This window comes from Amblyomma mixtum, chromosome 3 (assembly GCF_055824585.1).
Source record: "Amblyomma mixtum isolate Tamu chromosome 3, ASM5582458v1, whole genome shotgun sequence".
Taxonomy (NCBI): Eukaryota; Metazoa; Arthropoda; class Arachnida; order Ixodida; family Ixodidae; genus Amblyomma; species Amblyomma mixtum.
The window spans coordinates 65,570,780-65,593,618 of record NC_143014.1 but is presented as its reverse complement, the minus strand read 5'-3'; the positions used below and the strand labels follow the sequence as shown (position 1 = coordinate 65,593,618).

Genomic DNA, 22,839 nt, shown 5'->3' with positions numbered 1-22,839 from the left:
TGGAATTATTTATATATCGAGCGGTTTCAACTTACCTGATGATAGGTATTTTCCGCAGCTTCGTTTTAAAAGCCCTGATAACCGAGTTTCTAGTGCGCAAACACTACTTAACACGGTCGCAACCAAGAAGCTTGTGTGAAGCCTCGGAGTAACTCGGGTAAGCTCGATTTAGTTCGGAGAAGCGTCGCGCAATCTGCAGCCACTGGGAGGACGAGCGGGTAAGTTGAGAGGAACGTCGCGCCATGTGTAGCCAATGGGGGCGAGCCCTTGAGGATGACCTTGGCCAAACCTAGCATAACAATAGCCTATGCAGAAATAAAATAAATATTGCCACGACTGGGCTTCGAACCCGCGGCGTTGCGAACAGATCAGCTTCGCTGACCACTGCACGAGGGCACTATGCTGTCGCCGAAGCCGATCATGCCTCTCACTCTCGCGCTGTGCATTGCAGATCGTTGTCTTCGTCAACTTCCATCTGCGCTGCGAACAGATCAGTTCAGCTTAACCTCGATCAGAGCTTAACCTGAGTCTATATCGTCGCCAGACGTACCCGACGACCCATCGATGAGCCAACCAGGTTAAACACAAGCTTTCACACGTCTACTCACTTTAACTACTTTAAAACCCTACCACTTTTTTGGTGACATTTATGATGCAAACCATCTGCTTGGCTCGACTTGGTCATGCGGTTAGCTAGCGGCATGAGCGACTGGCTTAACGAGCACACTAAAACTTAGTTAACCATGACAGCATGCGCCTGATTACTACTACTTCACGTGCGGTAATTCCCACGAGTCCTGGCCGAGTAGCTCGGGGTTCTCTCTAAATGCGCGCGTTAACACACGGAGGAGGGGTCTGGTGCATAGTCAGAGGGTGAAATATTGTTTTATGCAACTTACGCGACAATGCATTCATGAATAAACGAGAGCTGTTGTGAATATCTGAAAGTTGTAACAGCATCTTATATAATTTATTCTGCGGTATATAGTCATAATCAAAATTTTATCTCTATTTCAAGATTCAGCACGCGCCTTAGATGTTTCATCTTTTCTGTAAGTTGGTTTGTGGCTTTATTTTGTTTGAGATAGCCAATGTAAATATTTTCCTCACTCGCATAAATAATAGCAACACTTTGTATACTGTGCTTTACCAGGAGATTTAAATAGCTTCCGATCTCTATTTAGCCTTTCAGAACATGCTGGACGCAACTGTAGTGAACAAGAATAGGCAGTAATAGGCGGAGGTCCCCGCGTGTCCCCAGCCGTGTCGCCAGTTGCGGCCTGCTTAAAGGAAGTCCGATTGCAGCGCGGCCAGAAACAGATCGGTCGCCACAGCGTTCGAGTAGTCGCATTTTTGTCACCGAAAGGACTGTCGAAGCATTGGCTGTGCAACCAAAAAGAATTATTTCGTTGTTTTATATACTAGGCACGCGACACAACGCAAGTCGCCAGTTATGTTTGCAGACGAACTCGGAACGCCATTGAAACGCCTTCAAGAGTGAGCGATAGCAGCGCCACCGCTTCATTCCCCACTGGCGGGGACTTTCCCCATGCGCAGTCACTCATTTGTGGCTGAAGAACGTTGTCGTCTGTACTCCACAAAGCCTTTCGTTCATTCCCTATGCCGCTACCTTGCGAGTCAGGGCTGGCACCGTAAACGTTGCTGCATGCCATCTGACATGGACATAGTTTATCGTAGCAGACATAGAAAATGCACGTACACAAACGTTATGGTGTGACGCAACGAAAATGCGGTGAAGCTGCTGTCATAAGAAAATCTCGTTCTTCTTGCACAAGAGGCTTTCGCGAGGCTGAAAGTGTCGTCACGGAATGCCCGCAACTTCCATCAGCGCAACTTGTGCCTGAGGGGTAGTCCATAAAAAGGGAGTTAGGGAAAGTTTTCACTCGCGTCTTCCCGACTGATGCGATAGAGGGGTATGAAGCGCTTTTCAAGCGTGGCGACATAGCCCTTGGGATGTTGTCTCTCCCACCTATGTGATTAAATTTGCTAAATGAACGCGTTTTATACTGAAGTACTTTTTTATTTTTTTGTTGCAATCAGGAGTGGAAAAGAGTGAATGGCACATGTTCTTTTGAGGGTAGCAGAAGATAAAGCCGTACCCCACTAAAACGAAGCGACCGTAGAGAGACGCCTTTGGCAAAACGACTTAAGAGAGCCAAGGAACTGTTGCGGGCTAGCTGGTTAGACTTGACTTACTTAAAGCGCCAACTTCGAAACTAGACAGCGCTGCGCTTGTATTGTGAAGACCCTTTAGTGTCGTCTTTCGTAGTTGGCTTTGTAAATTGAGTTACTGGAGGTAGGTTTTCATGAGTCAAGTTGAATGCACACAACCTGGCTGGGTAAAACCTATCACAAATGACGTGTATTCAAGAGCTTCTAAATGCTTTAGAATTCCGAACAAGTATATGAAATAAAATGCTTTTGTGCAATGTTGACGAGGTCTGGGGAAAAAAAAAATGACCCCGTGTTCTCGGTCAGACTTCGCCTACAGTAAAACACACACATGATATAAGTTTGCCACATGTCTACTATGGGCCAACGAAGTAAACGTACCGCGGGTCAGACTGCTATCTCGCTCCACGCGCCCACATCGAGATTGCCCCGAGTGACGCCAACCTTCGCACTCACTCTCGCGCGGGTGCTTGTTACACTTTATGAATTTCCAGAGCAGCGTTCGGTTTCTCTGCTGCATACGTTCGGAACGAAGGGAAACGTGCATCGCCGTTAATCGAGCACATGGCGCTCTCGCGCAGTAGCGGACGGCCGCAGGGCATCAAACCGCGGCGCTGCGAAGGAACGAGGACCCGTTCTGCTTTTTGTGGACAATTTATGTTCGTATCATGATGCATATTAGTGCCTGTCACCTGTGTCCACCGCTGCTCGAGTTTAGGCAAGACGGCGCAATACACCGCAATGGCGGCTACCGTGACGCGCGCTTTTTCACGCCGGTGCGATAAGTCGCAGAGGCGGCGAGGTTTGCTACGGGCGCTGCTCCTCTGTCGAAATTGCTTCTCCGGCATTGTGTCTGACAGTGGGTTTAATATTCTTTACAGCGAGTCCTCTGAAAACTGCTTTTAATTGGCTACCACGATATGTAGTGGGTCATGAATTTTCTTTGCAACCTCTTTTACCGCAGACCAGATGCGAGACCTGCTTCTTTTCCTGGAATCTGGTGGAATAAGCCTTGTTCACTTATTCGTGAATCAGCGTGTTTCGCGTTTTTTTTTTTCAAATAGGCAAACCATTTCTTTTTAGTTGATGTGCTTATTAGGCGTCTTAGTGCTCATTTGCCTTTCCTATTTTCACCGACTGGACACACTCGTGAGGGGCCTTTATGGGGATGCCTTAAGAGAGTTGCTGACACCTTCAATTTCCTGACTATGTGCTTTTCTTTAGACTACCTGTACAGCCCTCCAGAAGGCAGATGACTCAGGTACTTACAGAGTACTTGTTTCCTGTACCGTTGTATCGGCAACCTTTTCAGGAGTTCCTCGGCACCAGTCTTTTAAAACGTGTTAAGCGAATGTGCATTTTTTCTGCTGCAAAAACGTTCTTCTTTAAACTGAACATATCGATGCTGCCTGTGATACATGACTTCACGCTTAGGAGATGCTTGTGCCAGTGACGGTGAAGTGCCGCCTCTGCAATGCGCCAGAGACCATTGACCATTGTTTTATTCTGTGCAATGAAGCTGTGCTCTTCTGGTACATATTACAGCGAACACTTCAGAACGACAATGAAATCACACCCTTCATTTTTTGCCTGAGGAGAAAAACTGCGTTTTGCCATGTGATCTATTTATGTTAATGGGACTATTTAGTCTCTGGAAGAGCTGTATGATGGACCGCCATGCCGAATCACCGCGGTCGTCGAAATCTTTGTTCCGTGAGCAGTACGCTTTGGTGCGGGGAGTATATATGCTGCCATGGAAGAGCCGCCTAGCTGGTCCCCCTATCTAGATGCATGTGTGTGCCTCTCAGACTTTTGATATTTGGGAAGGTGGGCTCGTGCAGAAGTATGGGGGGCTCGTGTTACACAGCCTGCTATTTTGTGGCATAAGCATGCTCAGATTTTCCTTTTCGGCACTATTTCCATGCAATAAAAAATTTCTGCAGTGATACCATAGTGCTCTAGTGCACTGGCCGGCGAAGCTGGTCTGTTCGCGCCGCCATGGGTTCGAATCTTAGCCGCGACAATATTTATTTTATTATTTATCTATTTATTCATTCCACACACAAGAAGCGTAACGAGGCGTCGCTGTTGCTAGGCAACGGCTGAAGACTAAGTTCGGTTGACAAGATTCATGGTCTGGGTTGGTGAGCGTACTAGTGCTGCCGCACTAAAATAAAGTATCCCGGCCGAACAAAGAGCATCTTCACTCTGAATGGGGCAGCTGGAATCGAGGCATCGTACCATCTGTCCACATCTCGATTTGGTGCTGCTCGTTGTCCGCCTATGAGTGATTCTAAATAACTCGTCTTTGATGATGATTTAGACAAAAGATCAATGAATTTATTCACGTTTCGTAAATCACGGTGCATTATGGTAGTTCCTGCTTGCTATGTCGGGAAGGAATGCACTGGCATTCATAGGTTTGCGAACAGTTCTTCTTGCGGTTGAACTGCCACGAACCACTGGCATTATTTTTTTAGTTAGTTTTTATTGACGTTCAACGTCCGTGTCTATTCGACAGAAAGCGAATGGGGGTGAGAGAGACAGAACAACTCAATATAGTTTCTGTTCTTTGTGAAAATCGAGTTTATGGCTCTTTGTGTCTACATTATGTTTTTTCGACGGATACTATTGATGAGAAAACTGAATTAAAAAAAAAAACGGTAATGTTTCTTCCTGCCACTCAATTCGAACTGTTGACGTCAGGACCGAGAAAGACACCTCCGTGTTCACCGTTTGGAAGCTAATGGTGATGTAGCCAAGCTTCAGGCATCTGCGCGCAAAGAAACTTTCTTGGCATTGCATATTTCTTGCGAAAACGACTGGTAGTGGTAGCCCCTGTATTCACTTTTTGACATTTTCTGGCTTACGCAATCTCCGTTTTTCGTGAAGGCAGCCTCTTTGTCGTTACAAAACGGTAATCTGTAGATGCATCGCTACGAGCTTCTGAACTAATTTTTTAGGATCACGTGTGCCCTTTGTCGCTCTACGAATCGTTTTTCGCAAAGAGCAACGCCCGCCTCTCGGCAACCCCCCTTTCTTTCCCCTTCCTTCTTTGTCTTGGCTATTAAATCCCAAGCCACCGAATAAACATGGTCCTTTTGGCCCGACTGCTTGCCTGCGTTGGTTCTGGCCCGGCGCTGCCGCCGGCACGTTTGCTAAATGCAGGTGAACTTTAGTTCGTCCTTAGTGTCGCTTTAGGTCGTGGGAATCCTGGCTTTTCGCCGTTGCCTTTGCGCGGCTGTTGCCGACTTCCCGCGTTGTTTCTCCTCTTTCCCTTGCTCCCGCCTCAGGCGGTGGAGAGGCGGCTAGGTGACTAATCACTGTCATTTGGCCACAGCTCCGCCCCGGCTCCCCAACGGCCTTTGCCATTGGCGCCTTTTGGCGGGAATTCGGGACCCGCTTTGGGCGGCCGCGCACCGCGCGACCGTCCGAGCGGGGCCCAGAGAGAGATCCCTCCGAGACAGCGTAAGGTGCGTACGTTACTGTGTTTTTCCGTGCCGGCCTCTGCCGTTCGGACCAGTGCATACTCGAGCTCGCCCGCACGTGTCCTCTGACCTGCAGCGGCTCGAGCCTGTCTAGCGGGGTCCAGCGACCTCCGACAGGCGTACCTTGCGTTGATTGCCCACTATCTCTCGCAACCGGCCCAACGGTCGACACGAGAGAGAGATCACAGCACTGCCGCGGGGACATTCTCCTGCAGCGGCGTGCTAGCGGCGCGCATTGCTCGAGTCGCTTCGTGCGCGCAGCGGAGCCTTGCTCCTCGCGCGCCCCCGGGACGGGGTGACTATTGAGTGTGTGTGTATCAGCTGGAGGACGACGTGAATAAACGTCTCCTTTGTGAACTTGGAGGCCTATTTCTTTGCGGCGAATCGCTCTCCTCCCAGCGGAGGTTGAGTGCGCCGCCGCGGTGTCCCAGTGTGTGTGTGGTGACGGCTGATCGGGGCCCTTGGCTCGCGCGAAGCTCGAACCCGCGGTGGGTGGTGGCCTGTGTCAACGTAGAAACCCACAAGGTCCAACCTTTTAGGTACCATCCGGACAGAACTGACATTCGTAGCAGTTGGCTAAACCTGTGGACGCGAATACAAACAATATTTGTTGTACAGGCCTACTGAGGCTGGAACTTCGTACGGTACGGTACGGTACGGTACGGTACGGTACGGTACGGTACGGTACGGTATATGGCATTTGCCGGCCCTATGCTGCACGTGGGTTATTGAGAGACGCTGTAGCGGAGATCTCCGGATTAATTTCGACCAATTGGGGTTCTCAACGTGCAACTCATATCGTGCAGCACAAGGCCATTTTGCATTTCGCCTTCACTGAAATGCGGCCGCTGAGGCCAGGGCTCGATCCCGCGTACTTGAGCCCAGCGGCCGAACGCTATAGCCACAAATTTAAACAGCGGTTTAAGGCTTTTCCGGTTCAGGGCATTCGTGGGCTACTTTCTTCATGGCTCATATCTTCCAAATAACAAGCCTCAAATCGCGATGTCGTGTGTGATTACGCCCGTAGTTGTGCAAAAAATTCAGGGGGCACTTTGACTGTCTAAAGTGGGTAGAGGCGGAAGCGTTTTCCGCACCACCTTCGCTGTTTCTGTGGCACTGGTGGCGTCACATATAAATGAGTACTAATTACTAAGTGATGGCAAATCACTAATTTTTGCTTAATTACTGATTAATGCATGAATACTAATTAACTGCTAATTAATGACGCTTAAGCTTCGCTTTTAGGAGTGGAACGCGACAGCGCGTTGTAGCGCTGCCAGGGAGTCCACGGAGCGCCACCACCCGTTCGGCGCGATGCCTTGCCCTTTGGACGCAACGCTTTTTGAGGAAAGGAAATGGCGCAGTAATTCTCTGTCATCTCGGTGGACACCTGAACCGCTCCGTAGAGGAAGGGAGGTGGGAGTGAAAGAAGATAGATAAAGAGGAGCCGTAATGAAGAAAATGAAAATTGTATTTGAGGAAAGGAAATTACGCAGTAACTGTCTCACTTATCTCGGTGGACACCCGTCAAAATTCAGGGGGGGCACTGTTTTGACCTAAAGTGTGGTCACTGATGTGTGGTTAAGATGTTAAGCTTCGCCCCTAAGAGTGGAACGCGACTGCGTCTTGCAACGCTGCCAAGGAGTCCATAGAACGCCATCGCCCATTCGGTTCTACGCCTCCCTCGTCGGTAAATTGGTTTTTGAGGAAAGGAAATGTACCTGTCTCTCATTTGTCGGCGGACACCTAAACCTCGCCGGAAGGGAATAGAGGAGGATGAGAGTGAATGAAGGCACCGTATTCACTAGACGCGCCTTCGTTCATTGCAAACCATTGAGCTGGCATGGCGGAGTGGATAGCATGCTCGTCTCTCACGCCGAAGACCGGCGTTCGATTCCTGAGCTCGACCAATTTCCTAATCGGTTTTATTTATTTATATGGCCTGACTAGTAAAGCTAATTAGGCTAATTGGGTAATTAAGCAATTAACTAAGCTCAGTCCCACTTACTTGGAGCATCACTATACGATCCCTTCAATTGGTTGCATGGTTACTAGCCAAAGTGCAATTGGCCCGGTTTGAAATTCGCGCACTGTGACGTCACGACCGTTTCCACCAATTGAAAAGCGTGACATTTTCTGTCGACAACTGCTGCTTACAACGATGAGACATTAAAGGCTTCCGCCTTAATATGTTCTGTGAATATAATGAGAAGTAGCAATAAATCGCACGGGAGCTCTGAAGGCACTTGAAGGCTGACGAAGTATAGGCTGTGGGAAACCTCCCCCCCTTTCGTTCCCTCGAGCACGAACCCCTCCGCGGTTAGCGAGGGGAAACGCTGCATCCGCAGAGTGGGAGTGCGGGGCGAAGACAAGTTTCCCAAGCTGTTCGCATTGTTAGTCCTTCGTCAACGTTGCTGCTCGTAGCAGAAAAGGAAAGACTCGTGCCCGAACAGAGAAACGATGGCACGATATACGAGGTGCTAATAGGGCTAATCAAACCAAAAGGTACAGGGTCGTCCAAAAGTTCCCAGGCCGCAGGGTCTGCTTTAGAGCGCTATAGTTGGGCAGCTACGACACCCCTGGAGCCAAAAATCTCTGTAGAGGATAGTAGAAGTACTATTCTCACCTCTGAGAACCTTGATGTCTGTGATGCTATCGTAAGTGGCAGTATACGCCACTTGAAAGCAGACCCTGTGGCCTGGGAACTTTTGACTGACCCTGTACCTCTACTAACCTGCAGAAAAATTAAAAGTAAGCTCAGTGCTTGTGAAGCTGCTCTAAGCGTGTGCTCTTTCTACCAGATATACGCATCAACCCCGTCAACATGGCTTTGTTTGCGTACGAACGCTCGATCGACGTTATGACCACAGGCATGTTTTCCCAAGATAACTTGGTGACATCCATTGGTCTAGTCGGATCAATGGCTGTCAGTGGAAAGGCATTAACTGTGAACTTTGCACTGTCTTTCTCCTCACGGTGACAGGTTCACGATAGCATCGTCATGGCGTGCCTCTGAAGCACTCTTGCACTTGCTGGCCGATGAACATAACATAGGTGGGAGGCAATCTCCGATAACAAATATACACCGCAGTCGTCCTTTCCTCACAGATATCTCTAACTTTTTGTGCTGAAGGCGATAAAAACTCTAAAAGGCGCGGCGCTATGAATACACCATTTATAACTTCTCACTCTCCTTCGGCCCCTTGTGGCATCATGAGAACAAATTAGAGGGCGAACAACTTTGCCATGTTCTTGCGCAAGTTCTCATCACACTCATCGCAATGGTGTAAGACAGAAAAGGCTTCCATTGTTTTGTACTGGAGGATAGCCTGTTTCTCTATGACTCAAGGACTGGACTGCAACTGTTTACTAAGCTTACGTGTCGTTTTCCACCTGCATTTTTTTTTTTCATTTTGACCCGAAACATCACATTTTTCTGGCGCCCGCGGGTATGAAGTGACTTTCCAGAAAGCATATCCTTTGTTGCCCCCGACGTGACCACAGCGTTGCTTGCGACGTCAAAAACAGCATGAAACAGTCGACCATCATGTTTGCCTCGGGCCTTCTTGAAGTCCTCAAATACAACCTTCCTGCATCACGCTATGAACGCAGTGCGACTGCCTGTTGTCTCAACAAATTATTCTCAGTCGCTGGGCTAACACGGCATCGCCGCTCAATGCCCCGAAGGCTCTCCTCAAGTTTCCTATACGGTGAAAAAAGTTAGGGTGCCATCCGAGAAAGGAAAGTCTGTTTTCGTGCGATTGCGAATGCTCCCTCTTCTTCTTCATTGCCTACCTGCTTTCATCCGCTTCAGCCAGGGTAGGGCAGACAGCCATATTGTTTTCACCTTAACGAATCTTTGCCCTGTTAGGGGCATAATTTCAGTAGCACGAGCGCGAACGCATGAGGAAGGAAATTAACACGCCAACTTGCAACAACAAAATCAAGAAAAACACACAGGTGTACTCAGGCAGCGCATTTCGTCTGTGCAATTTGAAGGCTCCGCTTTCTTCAGTTAGACAAGCAGAATGTGAAATGGGTACAAAGTGTTTTGATTTTGTTTAGCCAAGTACTCTTTTAAGGCGTTAATGAATGTGACCATTAAGGAAGCCCCGAGAAGCTTTCGAACGTGGTAAACATACCTACCAAGTAGCTAGATTTCGGGTTGATGATCAACTGAGCTTAAATATAGGTGCTCTACGCTTGAGAGACGACCTACAATGTGGTAACTGATATTTTTGCCATTACCTGCTCCAAATACCCGCCATTATTGTACACCTTACACACCATTTCTATTTGTGTCACATCGCGGTGGGCCGATCAGACACCTATCAGCCAAATTCCTTCATTGTCACAAATAGTTTTGAGCTTTAAGTTGGGCTAGTTGGCAAAAAATTATGTTCTTAAAAGCAGCGCCAAGACAGGCACGGAGAGTGGCACACTTAAATGAACAATAATCGGTTGCAGGGCAAGAGGAGTATAGGAAATTTAACCGCAGTCATTAGCGTATCGCGAGCGTCTCCCTGTGCCTGTGCAGATGCGTAGTTACCGACGTAGTAAAAAGCGAGAGACAAGAGGCCTCAGATGTCCAGAAATAACAGTTTTTGATCATAAGGCTAAAACAGCGCACCTGCCCAAGGACGAGGGTAGATAAGACAAGACACTGCGCTGTGTCTTGTGTCAACTTCCTTCGTAGTTGCGCAAGTGCGCCTGCTGTTTTAGCCTTATTATGTAATACCAGTTCGACCATCAGTCTACGTTGTTGAATTTTTGATCGTTGAAACAATGCCTTCGAGAAAATCTCGAGTCATGAAATTTCACAAGCGCTGCCGCTTCTCACTAAGCATATTTTGCAACGTTGATAAAATCACAGGGGTTTCTATGGCCTGAGCTAACATGAATACGCTAACTTCGTAATTTCTCCACGCAGTAAAAGTACCATCTCACTAAAATGTTTTGAGAAGAACAGATCCGTCTGATGAACGCTGAAGATGAATTTTTAAACACGATTATAGGAAGCTGGGAACCAAGTCTGGGTAGCTCGGGATGCTTGAGACCTCTGGAAAGACATGATGAAATATGGCGGACGATTTAACGTGGTTCAGCCAAATGTGAATCAGACGGGCTAACACTTGGATTTTCTCTTCTGTTTCGGTTCGCGGCTCGGTTTTAAATGTCAAGCAAGCTTCAACCGAAGTCCGGCGAAATCGGGTTTACGCTCCGCCTTAAGAGCATGACGCCATAGCGTTAATTGGCTAATGCCCACATATGCGGAACTGGTCATTCTGTACTTCACATTCACAGATCGCTCGGAGTTCTCATACCACTCGTGGCGCAGTGGTTCAGCGGTGCGCCACTGCCCTACTGCGATGGCAGGTGCTGCCGCCGGTGGGGCGTTTGAGACCCAGGTTGCTCTTCCCGAGCAACCTCAAGGTCACGGAGAGAGGCTTCGGACAGAAAAACATCGAAGAGATCTGAGATTGGGAATCTTAGTGATCACGCACTAAAACAGCGCGTAGACATAGCGCAATGGGCGCTGTTTTTCACCATGTTCTGCTACCACCAACTAGCCCAACTACAGACTGCATCTGGAATCGAATTCGCCTGCTGCGATCCAATTTCTTTCTGTCGCAATAGCAGCGTGAAACTTTACTCCGAGATTACCGAAAAACGCCTGCGGCTTCATTTTACGCAGTGGAAGACAATCCTTGCTAGCCAGGGTGCTCTCCGTGCTAGCTCCGACTTCATGCACAGCTTCCTATGTAAGTTACTCTGCGTCACCAACTCACTGCATATCGTATTTACCCATCCCGCTTATGCAGAGTCGTCCCGTTGCCTTCATCACCATCGGAGTGGCCAGCTGTTCGTATCCGCATTAAAAGACGTTTGCATTTCTCTTGTAGTACTCGGAAAAGTGTTTTCTGAGCACTACAATGCGCGCGGAAATATGATGCACGAGCCTGTACTCACCGACCACGACCAGGTGCACGGTGGCGTTTCGCTGTGTACCGCGGCTGATGACCACCTGGCAGACGTAGGTGCCGGTGTCCTGGAAGGACAGGTCGTTCACCTTCAGGGTGGCCGGAGAGCCGAGTACACTGAAGTAGGCCCGCTGGCTCCAGTCGGAGCGCGCCGCGTGCCGGCCTTGCATGATGTTGGTCCTGTGGAAGCTCTGGTTGCTCGCGTACGTCACGCTGTACACGGGCATCGGTGAGTCGTCCTTGAACCAGTTGATGCGCAGGGGCAGGTCGTTAGACAGCAGTGACTTGCACGGCAGGTCGATCTGGCTGCCCACGTGCACGGCGAGGGACACCGGCTCGTCTGCAGCGTAGAGAAAAACAGACACGAGGCAAGTGAAACTTTTGACACGTCAGGCAAGAGCAAACTGAATGAGAGTTTCATTAATTACCACGCCCCTACTTAGCAAGGAGTGACACCAGCAACCAAAAGTGCACTTATAATTAAATTTTCTGGGCGGCTCTGTTGAAAAAATTCGGTGCCGCCTTCAAAACAGCCACACAGTGGAGGTTGAAGCCGACGTTAATTACACACATGACTGCGGCAACTGAGTAGTTTGGCACATTGTACATTCCACTGAAAGCGCTTGCGAGTGACGGGCCATGTGCTAAACTGCTACTTTGTGTTTCGATCTCTTTCTCTCACTTGGCATCAACAGATGTGTAGCGCTGATAGAACATTGCTAATAGCACAAACCACCATCCAAACGCCTTTGGTAGCGTAGGAATCGAACGATGACGAAGTACATAACGTTTCTTTCCTACTGTAATGCACAAAGATTTTTATCTTGGTACCTGGAACACTGCGAGCCTTGCTTAAGGCGATGGAGGTGGAGACCTCCACAGGTTTCCCAGGTCAAGCACCATCAAATGGGCAGAGTTTTTATGCTTAGAAGCCGATTAATTGACACGAAAAGGGAGGCACTGAGTTGCACCAGTGGAAATCCGGCAACTGGCCTAGCAACGCGCCCGAAACTGTGCGCTGAGCTACCGACAACTTAGGCTGGGCAAGAAGGCATGTTCTCCTTCTCTCACTGTAGTCTCGCGAAAAAAATGTGCGGCCGGTTGACGCACTCTATCGCAGCGCGTTGGAGTCGCTGTTGGGCATTGCGGAACTGGGAACATCATGATCCGTCCAGTCGTCGCAACAGATTGCGACTGCACAACGGGAGTCATATATGATATTGACGTCACCGAACTAAAACATACCAGTTCTTATAAAGTCAAGTTCAAATGGCACTGCCTTATTGCTGTTTCGCTCAAATTTCACTCAATTTGTCGAAGACAAGTCAGGTTTTACCGACACTGAAATCTAACATCACCGGCTACTCTCCAGCAGATATCCCAGTTTTTATTGTACGGGAAATGGAAGCACTGCATCGATATATAAGCCACGGGTCGATTACATCCCCTACCTGTATTGACACTGGGGTCATTACGGTGTCGATGCCACGTATACAGTACTTGAGGAGATTATCGTCTATTGTTCCACAGATTGCGATCACCAGTGGTGCTCTGCCCAAGACCATCCTGTCGAGTAAGCTTCTTTCATTCAAAGGCGGCCATACAGTACGTGCCATCAGCCTTACACCACGAAGAACACGAACCATCAGTGTTCATCGGCAGTAACTTTTCAGTGGCTACGAGGCTACTGGGTTATAACTGCTAATGGCCACGTTGACAAAGCTGTTCGATCAGCGCACTGAGTTTATCACTGTGCGTCTATTGTTCTCTCCACGACAAACGCTGCCAGACAGCATCAGAGCCTCGCAGGCATGCTCTTATTATCGGACTGGTACCCACCAACTTTGAAGCGTACTCAGTGGCGGCGCTCTTCTATTTATCACTTGAACCTCTTGGGCTTCCTACCGATTGTCCCGGCGCACCGCTACTTTCCTCTCTATGTTCTGGCTCGTAGTGGCTTCTACAAAGCTTATTCTTTTTGCATCGGGATTGTCAGCGCTCGTACCTATGACTCCTGCGATTGCGAAGACACTGTCGGCCACGTTCTTTGCGACTGCCCCCGTTTCTACTGAGAAAAACGGCTGCTCGCCGCAACAGACTGGCACACGTGAGCTACCGGCAAATGGCTTAGCAAGCTATGCTACAATATGACTGTTATTATTGCCTGACAGCTTCTGTGAAGACACTCCTGCACAGTCCTGCGCACAATATGTCCTCCTTTTTTTTCTCACTTTTCGTAATCTCTTAGCTCTGCACTGCTTTAGGTTATCATGCGAGGTCCTAACTCGGTTAACTTTCCTGCCTATTTTTTTATTATCTTTTTCTCGTACCTTAGCTTCAACACACACAAGTAAAATCATCAGTCTTTTAATGCCGCCGTCACGCGTCCAGCAAATGTTATTGTACTGCCGAGAAAGTATGTTGCTTTCACTGAGAAAGTATGTTGCTTGGAAGCTGAAATTTATCCTCTTTAAACATTAATAATAGTAGCGGAGCAGGGGCGTGGATACCCGCGCTTAAGGAGCCGCTTTTCTGTCAGCTCATACTCCGAAACCAGGAACGACTTCCGGCGTCTACTATGGGGAAAGTTATTTTTGTTCTCGACGAAGAATGACTCGCGTCAACTAACTCAACGCGCAAAAACACTGCAGTAAACCGAGAGGGGCAAAAAACAAACCAAAAAAGAAACAAGCGCCACCCGTGGCACTCCACTGAATATAAAGGACGTCACAAAGGACATTTTGTTCAGCAGCGAAGCCTGTTGCAATATCACTTCTGGGCGCCCGCGCGGCTTCCATTCAGGGCCGCCGTGCGCGGCCGGCCAACAAACAAAGCCCGCGCCTAACAACCTCATTGCAGTCGCGGTAACGGGTTGAGCAAGCCCGACGCCGCGCGAGTGTCGCAACAATGGAAGCAGGTCCTCGTTAGCCTCTCGCTTGCAATCAAGATTTCTGTTACAGCCGCTTTCTCGAGCGCCACTCGCTCGCGCCGCGCGAAGCCCCGCACACCGCGCGTTTAACGGAGGACGACACGTCCCCCGAGCGAGCGAGGAGCGTATCCGAGCCGCGACACGAACGAACCGAAGGAAAATCAGTGCCGAACCGGGCGCGAAACAAAGGAACCAAGAAGCAGCGCCGACAGGAGAGAATCTGAGACTGCACGGGGCCTTCAGCGGGAAAGAAGTGGGAAGGGGGGATGGCTCGGAAAGAATGCCCAGCCGGTGTCGGTTAAAAAATGCATAAATGGCTTCCTATGGCGCAGGCGCCAGTTAATTATAGCGCAGTGTTGCAGACAGAAGATAAAGCAAGGAAACTATAAACTTAAGGTAGTCGGTGCGGGCGGAACGCGCGCGAGATGGGGAAGTGAATAATTAATGATGCAATTTTGGCACGAGTCCGGGCGGCAATCACCTGACCGGCGCCGCCGCGGTGGACGGACGTAAAGAGCGACGCGGGGGGACAGTCGAAGAACGTGCGGCGGCAATATTCGCTCCGGCGGCTGCCAAATTGCCGTCGGGTTACGGCAGCCGGGGTGGACGACACCGCGAAGCCCGCCCGCACGTGTGCGCCCACCGCGACGGCGTATTCTCGAACCACGCGCGTGACGAGCGCGGACATGGGCGATTAGCGGCCGCCGCGGTTCTCTTAATGGCGGACACGCCCCCGAGTCAGCGTCCACTCCTCTGTTTGTTTTCGCGTGAGCTGGCTGGGTTGGTCTGCGCGGTGCTTTAGCCCGAGACGCGGTCTCGTAGCGGCCCGGGATACCTGTGGCTAAGTTATGCAACATAATTCGCGCTCAGCCTGCGGCCGGTCCTGTACAGTAGTCTGTTAGGCTCCCTTAGACAGCTTTTCGTTCGTCCTAAGCCAGCATAGTGGTTTGTTAGCTGTCGACAGCGAATGAAATGCGGTAATGAGAGCCCGCAGCCTCACAAGCTTTCTGGGTTGCATGAAGGAGCACTGCAGGCCTTTACTCCATCGGCTCTTGAAGGACAGACGTGTGAGGGTGCGTGTAATACTCTAATGTTTTCATTTGCTTGTATTATATCGATGCAAGCACGCTTCACCAGGGTCGCCTGTAGTGCACGATTACGACGATGACCATAGCTGAATATAGAAATTCGCTGGAGCAGCGGTGAAGGATAAATGCGCAATGCCATGAGGCGACGAACCTTAATATTGAGTAACGAATTTTGTTTGTTTGTTCATAAGGTTTAACGTCACAAAGCAACTCAAGCTATGATTGAGACCGTACTGGAGGGCTTCAGATAATTTTTACCGCCTGAAGTTCTTTAACGTGTACTGACATCGCACAGTACACGGGCGTCTAGCATTTCGCCTCCATCGGAATTGGACCACCGCGGTCGGGATCGAAGCCGCGTCTTTTTGGGCCAGCAGCCGAGCACCATAATCGGTGAGCCATCGCAGCGGCTAATGAGTAATGAATGATTCATTCGTTGCTTATAATACCTAGTTAAGGGTACAACTACTATTAAAATTACAGGTTTATGGGCAATGCGCTCTTATTTTCCGCCTAAATCAAACAAAGTTTAATCGCGATGAACATATTACATTATATCTCCGGTAGTTGTTGATTATTCCAGTGACCACCGCTGAACTCACTGAAGCGCCGTCTGCTTCCGAAACCGAGGCGAAGCCGATCGATTTGATATAAAGGTGTTCTTCATATAAAATACCATTCGCAGGCCTGAGGGCAGGAGGTCAGCGCTTACTGTATTCGTATTTTCCATGTTCTTTGTCCGATCCTTTTGTACTATTTTTAATTAACAACGTGCGACTCTCACGTCCGCACCTTAAAACTTCTGCAACATTCCGACATCCTTCCAAGCTATTACTGTCACAAGTTAGTTCACTTGGATAACAGTTAGAATACGAATGCTAAGCTTATTATGTCTTGCACACACCATTGTTTTCCGCTCGGTTTTTCACTGTCTTTACCTTTGAATTGTGTCCCAAGCCTGTGAATAGATTGTAGGGCATATAATATATTTATTAGTCCTATTCTTTCTGTTTGCAGCCCCAATATCAGTGTCATCGCCATCCGTTTGTGTTTGTCGTTCACCATGTTCACTCCCCTATACGCTGAGTAGCCGGTCAGTTGTCCACTTTTCCTGCATTAACGCCTGTCCGTCGATCTGCTGCCCAGTACAGCCTCGGGGGCATGCGGTGAGCATTACCATGTAATAAGGATGACAACTAGTAGGGTCTACTTCGCAAAAGAAGACGTAAAAGATTAGTCTTGGAGGTTAAGTTACTCGCACTGTGCAGTGTAATTATGTGCTTAAACGCTGTTCTTAAAATATTAGTTTTGCAACTTTTTTCACAACAGTTAAGACGAATGATGATCAGAGTAAGAGAGAGAAAAGAACCGAAAGACTCAACAGATAACCAAGCATAATTCCCGGTAGGTATCCTCCACATGGGGAAGGGCATAAAAGGAGTGAAAGCAATGACAGAGAGGGGAAATTAGAGCCTATCGTGTCTGTGGGACGTGACCGTGGTCATGGGTAGGTCTTGGCCATTAAAAACGATAGTCTAAGTTTCGTTTTGCAATTTATATCAACCTTTCCAGGTATTCCAGCCACAAACGTGGGATTAATCTTAAACTTAGTTGGTTCAGGTTTCCCGTAGTTCTTGACACGAAGCGGCATATTGCTGCTCTACGCGTGCTACTCAGAAACGTGTAGACACATCTCCGTGAAGATTGACCGGAATGCAGTGGGATAAGTCGGTCTAAGGGAATTTGCGTTCTAAAAAGAGGGACCAGCTGGAAAGAACTCGGCACAGAAAATAATGAAACGTTCCTATTTTGTTCAATTGCTCGCACAGTGAAATGCGACTGCTCCAACGAATTCTATACTCCCTTCTTCATGTTTACTAGAAATTCGTCGCTTGACATCGGGGAACGCAACGAAAAGAACAGAAAACGGAGGAAAGTGCGCCTTGCGTAATTTGCGCGGCACGCAAGGCCCCGGACGGAGAAGCCTCGCGCGGCGGCGGTACGACCGAAGAGAGCGCGGAGCAAAGCGCAATCGTTTCGGCCCAAACTGTTCCCGCGCGAACACAAAGTGGGCGCGCCGCAGAGTTCTCTCGGCCTCGGGATCAACAAATCAGCAGGGTAGCCGCGTGCCAGGCAAGATCGGGCCCCTCAAAAGAGACAGCTGGCCGTGTCACGCGGCGCGAGACAATGGCGGGCGTAGAAGAGCGCGCGTGCGGTGCTATATACGGCGGCGGCCCCCAAACGCCCGCGGCGAAGCGCGGACACCGGGCTCGCCGGGCGGCGCTGCGTGGCCGAGATACCGAAAAGTTACGAGGCCGTTCGGGGGCCGGCGAGACAACAAAGTTGGCGATCGCGCGGCCTGCCTCGCCCCACGCCAGCGGCGGCGGCGCCCGGAGCAGCACGCCACTCGGAGGAGCCTCCAGAGGAGAAGGCGCGCTTTCTATAGTTTAAACGAAGAGGGAAGGATCATTACAAGCCGCTACGAGCCGCAGGGGTCCCCGAAGGGTCATCTGGCCAGTTTGACGACCGCGCAAATCTGAAATCTCGCGCCGCTCTCATGCGCGCGCCTCGCGGCGGAGGAAGCAGCGTGTCGCAGAGGGACACGGCGTGTCTATAGGCGCCGGGGGAGCCATTCCGGAGACGACGCATGCCCCTCCACCGCTACGTGGGCGCCCACGATTGCGCACTCCTCCCTGCCTTCCAGCCCCCCCGCTTTCTCCGCTTTCCGAATACGGACTTCATAAAACCTCGTTAATACACGAGAAACTGACAGCATTTGGTCCCGAGCCGGTGAGACGGAGCGACAACTTGGAGGCTCTCCATGGCGAACAGCGAAGCAGCCGCGCGACGTGCGGAGGATGAGCGCGACAGCTCGTTACTGTCCGTGCGTGAAGCGCTGTCGCGGCGGCTCGCATTCGCGGAATTCCCCGAACAGTGATTGTAGAGCGCCGCTTGCTTGCTTTCGAGTAAGCGCCGCGCTGCAGCCACGCCGCTTGTGTAGCGTTTGCGCATAAGCGGAGAGAGCGCGATCCGCGGTACGCGAAAAATGTTCAACAAAGAAAACCGAAGGGAGAGGAACGCTCTGGCTTTTGAGCAGGAATGCGGCGCTGTTTTATGGATGCGTCGCAGTAGATCACTGGCACGTTACCCGCGGGGAATAATTCAGGTCAGAGAAGCGACACCGAAACTGAGCGCAAAACAACCTTTGCGCTGACCTTCTTTTCTGCCCCTTTTTTATTGTGATCTCATTACGTAATGAGCGGCCCGTCGAGAACAACAAGAAAAGCGCAACGAATAGGGATGGCAGGCCGCAAAGTTTGGTAATGCAACCACGCGTGCATAGCGTTCCGCTCTCTTGCGTCGCTGGCGCTCATAGGGGGAGCGAAAAGAAAAACGGAAAGTAACGAAGCGCCGGCAATCTCCTGTTTGATTCAATTAACGATGCCGTTTTGCGCCTCACCGGCTTCAATTTAGTGTAGAAGCTGCGGGTTACGGCGCACTGTCCCGCGTGCCTTCAGAACAGTCATGTTCGGGGAAAAGAAAGTAATGTATGCAAATAGGATTAATCCTACTGGCCCAAGGGATTTGGCGAGGCTGCTGCTTTGCAAATCAAACCGCGTGCCCTCAAGCTGACCGCACTATTAGGTAAGCCGATGAGTGTAGCAGAAGTAAAAAAAAAGGGGGACAGTAAAAGTTGGCGCAGAACAAAATCGCGTTGCAAGAATACGCTTAGCGGAACAATATATTTGCCTCGGGATAGAGTGAACTTCTTTTTTATGTTTTGATGGGAGAAATTTTGTTCGTTTGCTGTGTCGCGCTACCTTTGGGAATCAAATGTGGAAGAAACGTCGTTTGCGGCGCAGCTTCAACGCAGTACGCTTAGATGGCGCGACAGGTAAACGCGGTCTCTCTGTCCGCCCTTGTGAATGAACAAAAAAAAAAATAAAGCAGAGCAGTGCGCGCTATCGAAGTCTGATCATAAAAATTTTGTAACTGCCATGGTTTCATTGGTGAAAAGAACAAATTTTTAAAATAAAAATTCACTGACTCCGCATTCGTTTTGTAGCAGTCATTCTTTATTCAAGCCTTGACAGTATTATATTCTACACAATAGACGCTCTTATGTAGCAAAGTTTGAGCGCGTTTCGTAGCAGCTATTTTTACACGTGCCATTCAGGCATGAAATTCTGCACAATAGGCGTCTTTATATGAGTAAAGTTAAAAGTGCGCAGTCCGTTTGAATTTGTCTGAACTTGTGCAGAAAAATCACAAGGTACACGGGTGAGCAACATGATCTGCTTTTTTCCTTTTTGAACTGGCGCGGTGAAACTACAAAGGTTTTTGACTATGCTATACATTGAATGTACAGTTCAGTATAAAATGCAAGGAAACGTGCTTCATATTTACCAATTTATAGTGATACACTTATTGCCTTTTTAAAGGGCTACTGCCCAGGGTCCGGACATTTTTGAAAAACAAGCCCACTGCATAGATGAGGCATCGAAGATAACCTCTGCAAAATACTAGAGCCATGCGCGCCCCGAAAAGCTGCGAAAATTCAAATCAAAGCCCGCTCGTTCTTTCCTTCAACAAAAACGGGCCCGGCCCACTACTCTGAACCCCGCTGACGTCAAGGGGGGCTACTTTCGCTAAAGGCACTCCATTGGTGCATCGTTCTGACTGACGGGAGAAGGTTGGGCGTAGCCTTGGCGTCGCGTCGTCTGCACAAGGCTTTCCGCAGCGCCTTCTGTTCTGGCTCATGCCTACAAACCCGCATGAAGGAACAAAAAAAAAAACTGCGGAGGGAGCGTGCGGCGACAGCCTTGAACCCTAGCCATAAAAAGTAAAAAATAGTAAAACTGAGGGAGTTGGTTCGCCCCCCCCCCCCTCCCCCCGCCGTGATCACCTCACGAGACGCTCTGCGTAAGCGCTCCCTTCTCAGATTTTTTTCTTCTATGCAAGCCCTCCAAAACAAGGTTTTAATTACTAGTGCAGCAGAGCCTTTCCCTCGCTCGCCCACTTGACCGCTCCGCACACACACCGCTTATCTTTCGTGCATCTTGCGTACGCCTTGACTCCAATGAATGACATATGCTTTGGAGCGGAGAAAAGACACCAACACACAGAACACAAACACGCATGGAGAAAAGCAAACGGGCGGTTGCCGGGTCCGCGCTTCGCCGTGTGTTTCGAACACAACCGACTTCCGCCCCTCCGCTCGTGAAACGGTGGGGAGGCCTAAAAGAAAATGAAAAGGTGGCTCGTTAACTGGGAATGACAAGCAGATGTATGAAAGGATGCGCTCGCTAACATGTCTAGGTGGTCGAGCCGATCGCGCCTCTCGATCGTTCAGTGTGCGGAGAAAATGCAAAAACCAAGAAAAGAATTCTATTGAAGGCGGGGCCATGACGTCACCCTGTGACGCACTCCACAGACACCACGCCTCCGGCTTACACCGGAGAACGAAGGGGTGATTTTGCCTTGCCGAGCCTACTCGACGAGGAGCGGGAGAGAAAAATTTCGAGGAGGGAATGGAAGGAGAGGAGGCTCGCTCAAAGTGAGGTAGAGAGTGTTTGGGATTATGGGGTGGGCAGGGGCCCTTTAAAGAAGAGTTTCATACAGGTTATCAGTTACCCTTGAATGCCCTTCGAACATTCATACCATTCAAGTTCGAGGCCAGAAAAGAGAAATCGAAGTCAGTAATACTACTTATGACGTATTGTACGGTCTACCTACGCAGGATCGTAACATGAAAGCAATTATTTTACTTTTTGAGGCTCATCAAATGGTTGTGTCAAGCGTGCATAGTTGGGCCAGTCGCTGCCAAGCCTAAGCACTAGCCTAACCACGAAGATTGGCTTCTTTAATCGTCATACATGTAGAGTGTTCTCGAACACCAGCTTGTCCAGCGCAGTCGCTCGTTTTATAGGATCCAGTGAAAATCAGTTCTTTTCGAGATACGGCGACAAAGTTCGCTAGTAGTTACGAAGTTAGCAATGCGGTTAAGCTGGAGAGTTTTCAGCGATTTTTACGAGGCACTAATTAAAAACGGGTGAGTCGGGGTACCAAGAAAAAAAAAGCTGCTCGTTGTAAACGATGAGCGAATTCAGAAATGAGTTTGCACGCACCTGTATCGCCCCCCCCCCCCCCCCCTTTTTACAGACTAGTCTGAACGCTGCTACAGCAAAGCGGAGTCGAACTGCAATAAAGGAAAAAGTCTACGCATTCAACACATGGCCAAAGAGTGCAACGCACTGGGGGATTTCCTGTCCGTATTCTGCGGCGCCGATTGCCCTGGGCCGGTTCTCGACAGGCATGTGAACCTCACAGAAGCCAGCGCGTTCTTTCTTACCAATTTATTTATCGGGAGGTGCCCACTGATAGTCATAGGCCTTTCACAGTGGTGACCTCAGAGAAGAGGAAGATAAAAAAAAACAAAGAAGAGATTAAGAAAAGAATAATAAAGGAGCAATGGAAACGGTGGAGACGATGGCAATGAATGAGAGAAAGAGTTAACAGTCAAAAGCCGTCAGAGTCCCATTGTGCATGGCGGGTTTCGCCGGAAATAATTAAAATCCTGATGAAATATATCAGGACCGCATGCTGCCATGGCGTTATACGTGCCCATCGTTCGCCCAATGGGGCTTAGTTTTAAAGGTGACACCTAAAACGCAGTGCTTTGTCGCACGGACCGTCCAGGAACCCCAAGCTTGATCAACGACGCTAGGCGCGTACAGACAATGCGTCCATGTAAGCACGGGAAGAGGAAATAATCTGAAACGACATTCATGTGGAAAAAATTGAGGGGGCACTTTGACTGTCTAAAGTGCGTAGAGGCGAAAGCGTTTTCCGCACCACTTTGACTGCATCTGTGGCACTGGTGGCGTCACATGTAATTGAGTACTAATTACTAAGTTATGTCAAATCACCAATTAATTGTTAACTACTGATTAATGCCTGAATACTAATTAACTGCTAATTTTTGACGCTTAAGCTTCGCTTTTAGGAGTGGAACGCGACAGCGTGTTCTAGCGCTTCCAGGAGTCCACAGAACGCGACCACCCGTTCGGCGCGATGCGTTTCCCTTTGAACGCAACGCTTTTTGAGGAAAGGAAATGGCACAGTAATACTCTGTCATCTCGGTGGACACCTGAACCGCA

At 49.4% G+C, this 22,839-nt stretch overlaps 1 protein-coding gene across 2 annotated transcripts in view; it reads right to left on the bottom strand.

Moving 5' to 3' along the window:
• The window catches only part of LOC149350471 (neural cell adhesion molecule 2-like), a 425,822-nt gene that overhangs the window by 234,862 nt on the left and 168,121 nt on the right, over positions 1 to 22,839 (bottom strand). For both annotated transcript variants that reach the window (XM_089576882.1, XM_089576883.1), the window contains exon 2: positions 11,652 to 12,002. In XM_089576882.1, coding sequence (XP_089433008.1) covers positions 11,652 to 12,002 — 351 coding nt within the window. The remainder of the gene's footprint in view (positions 1 to 11,651; positions 12,003 to 22,839) is intronic.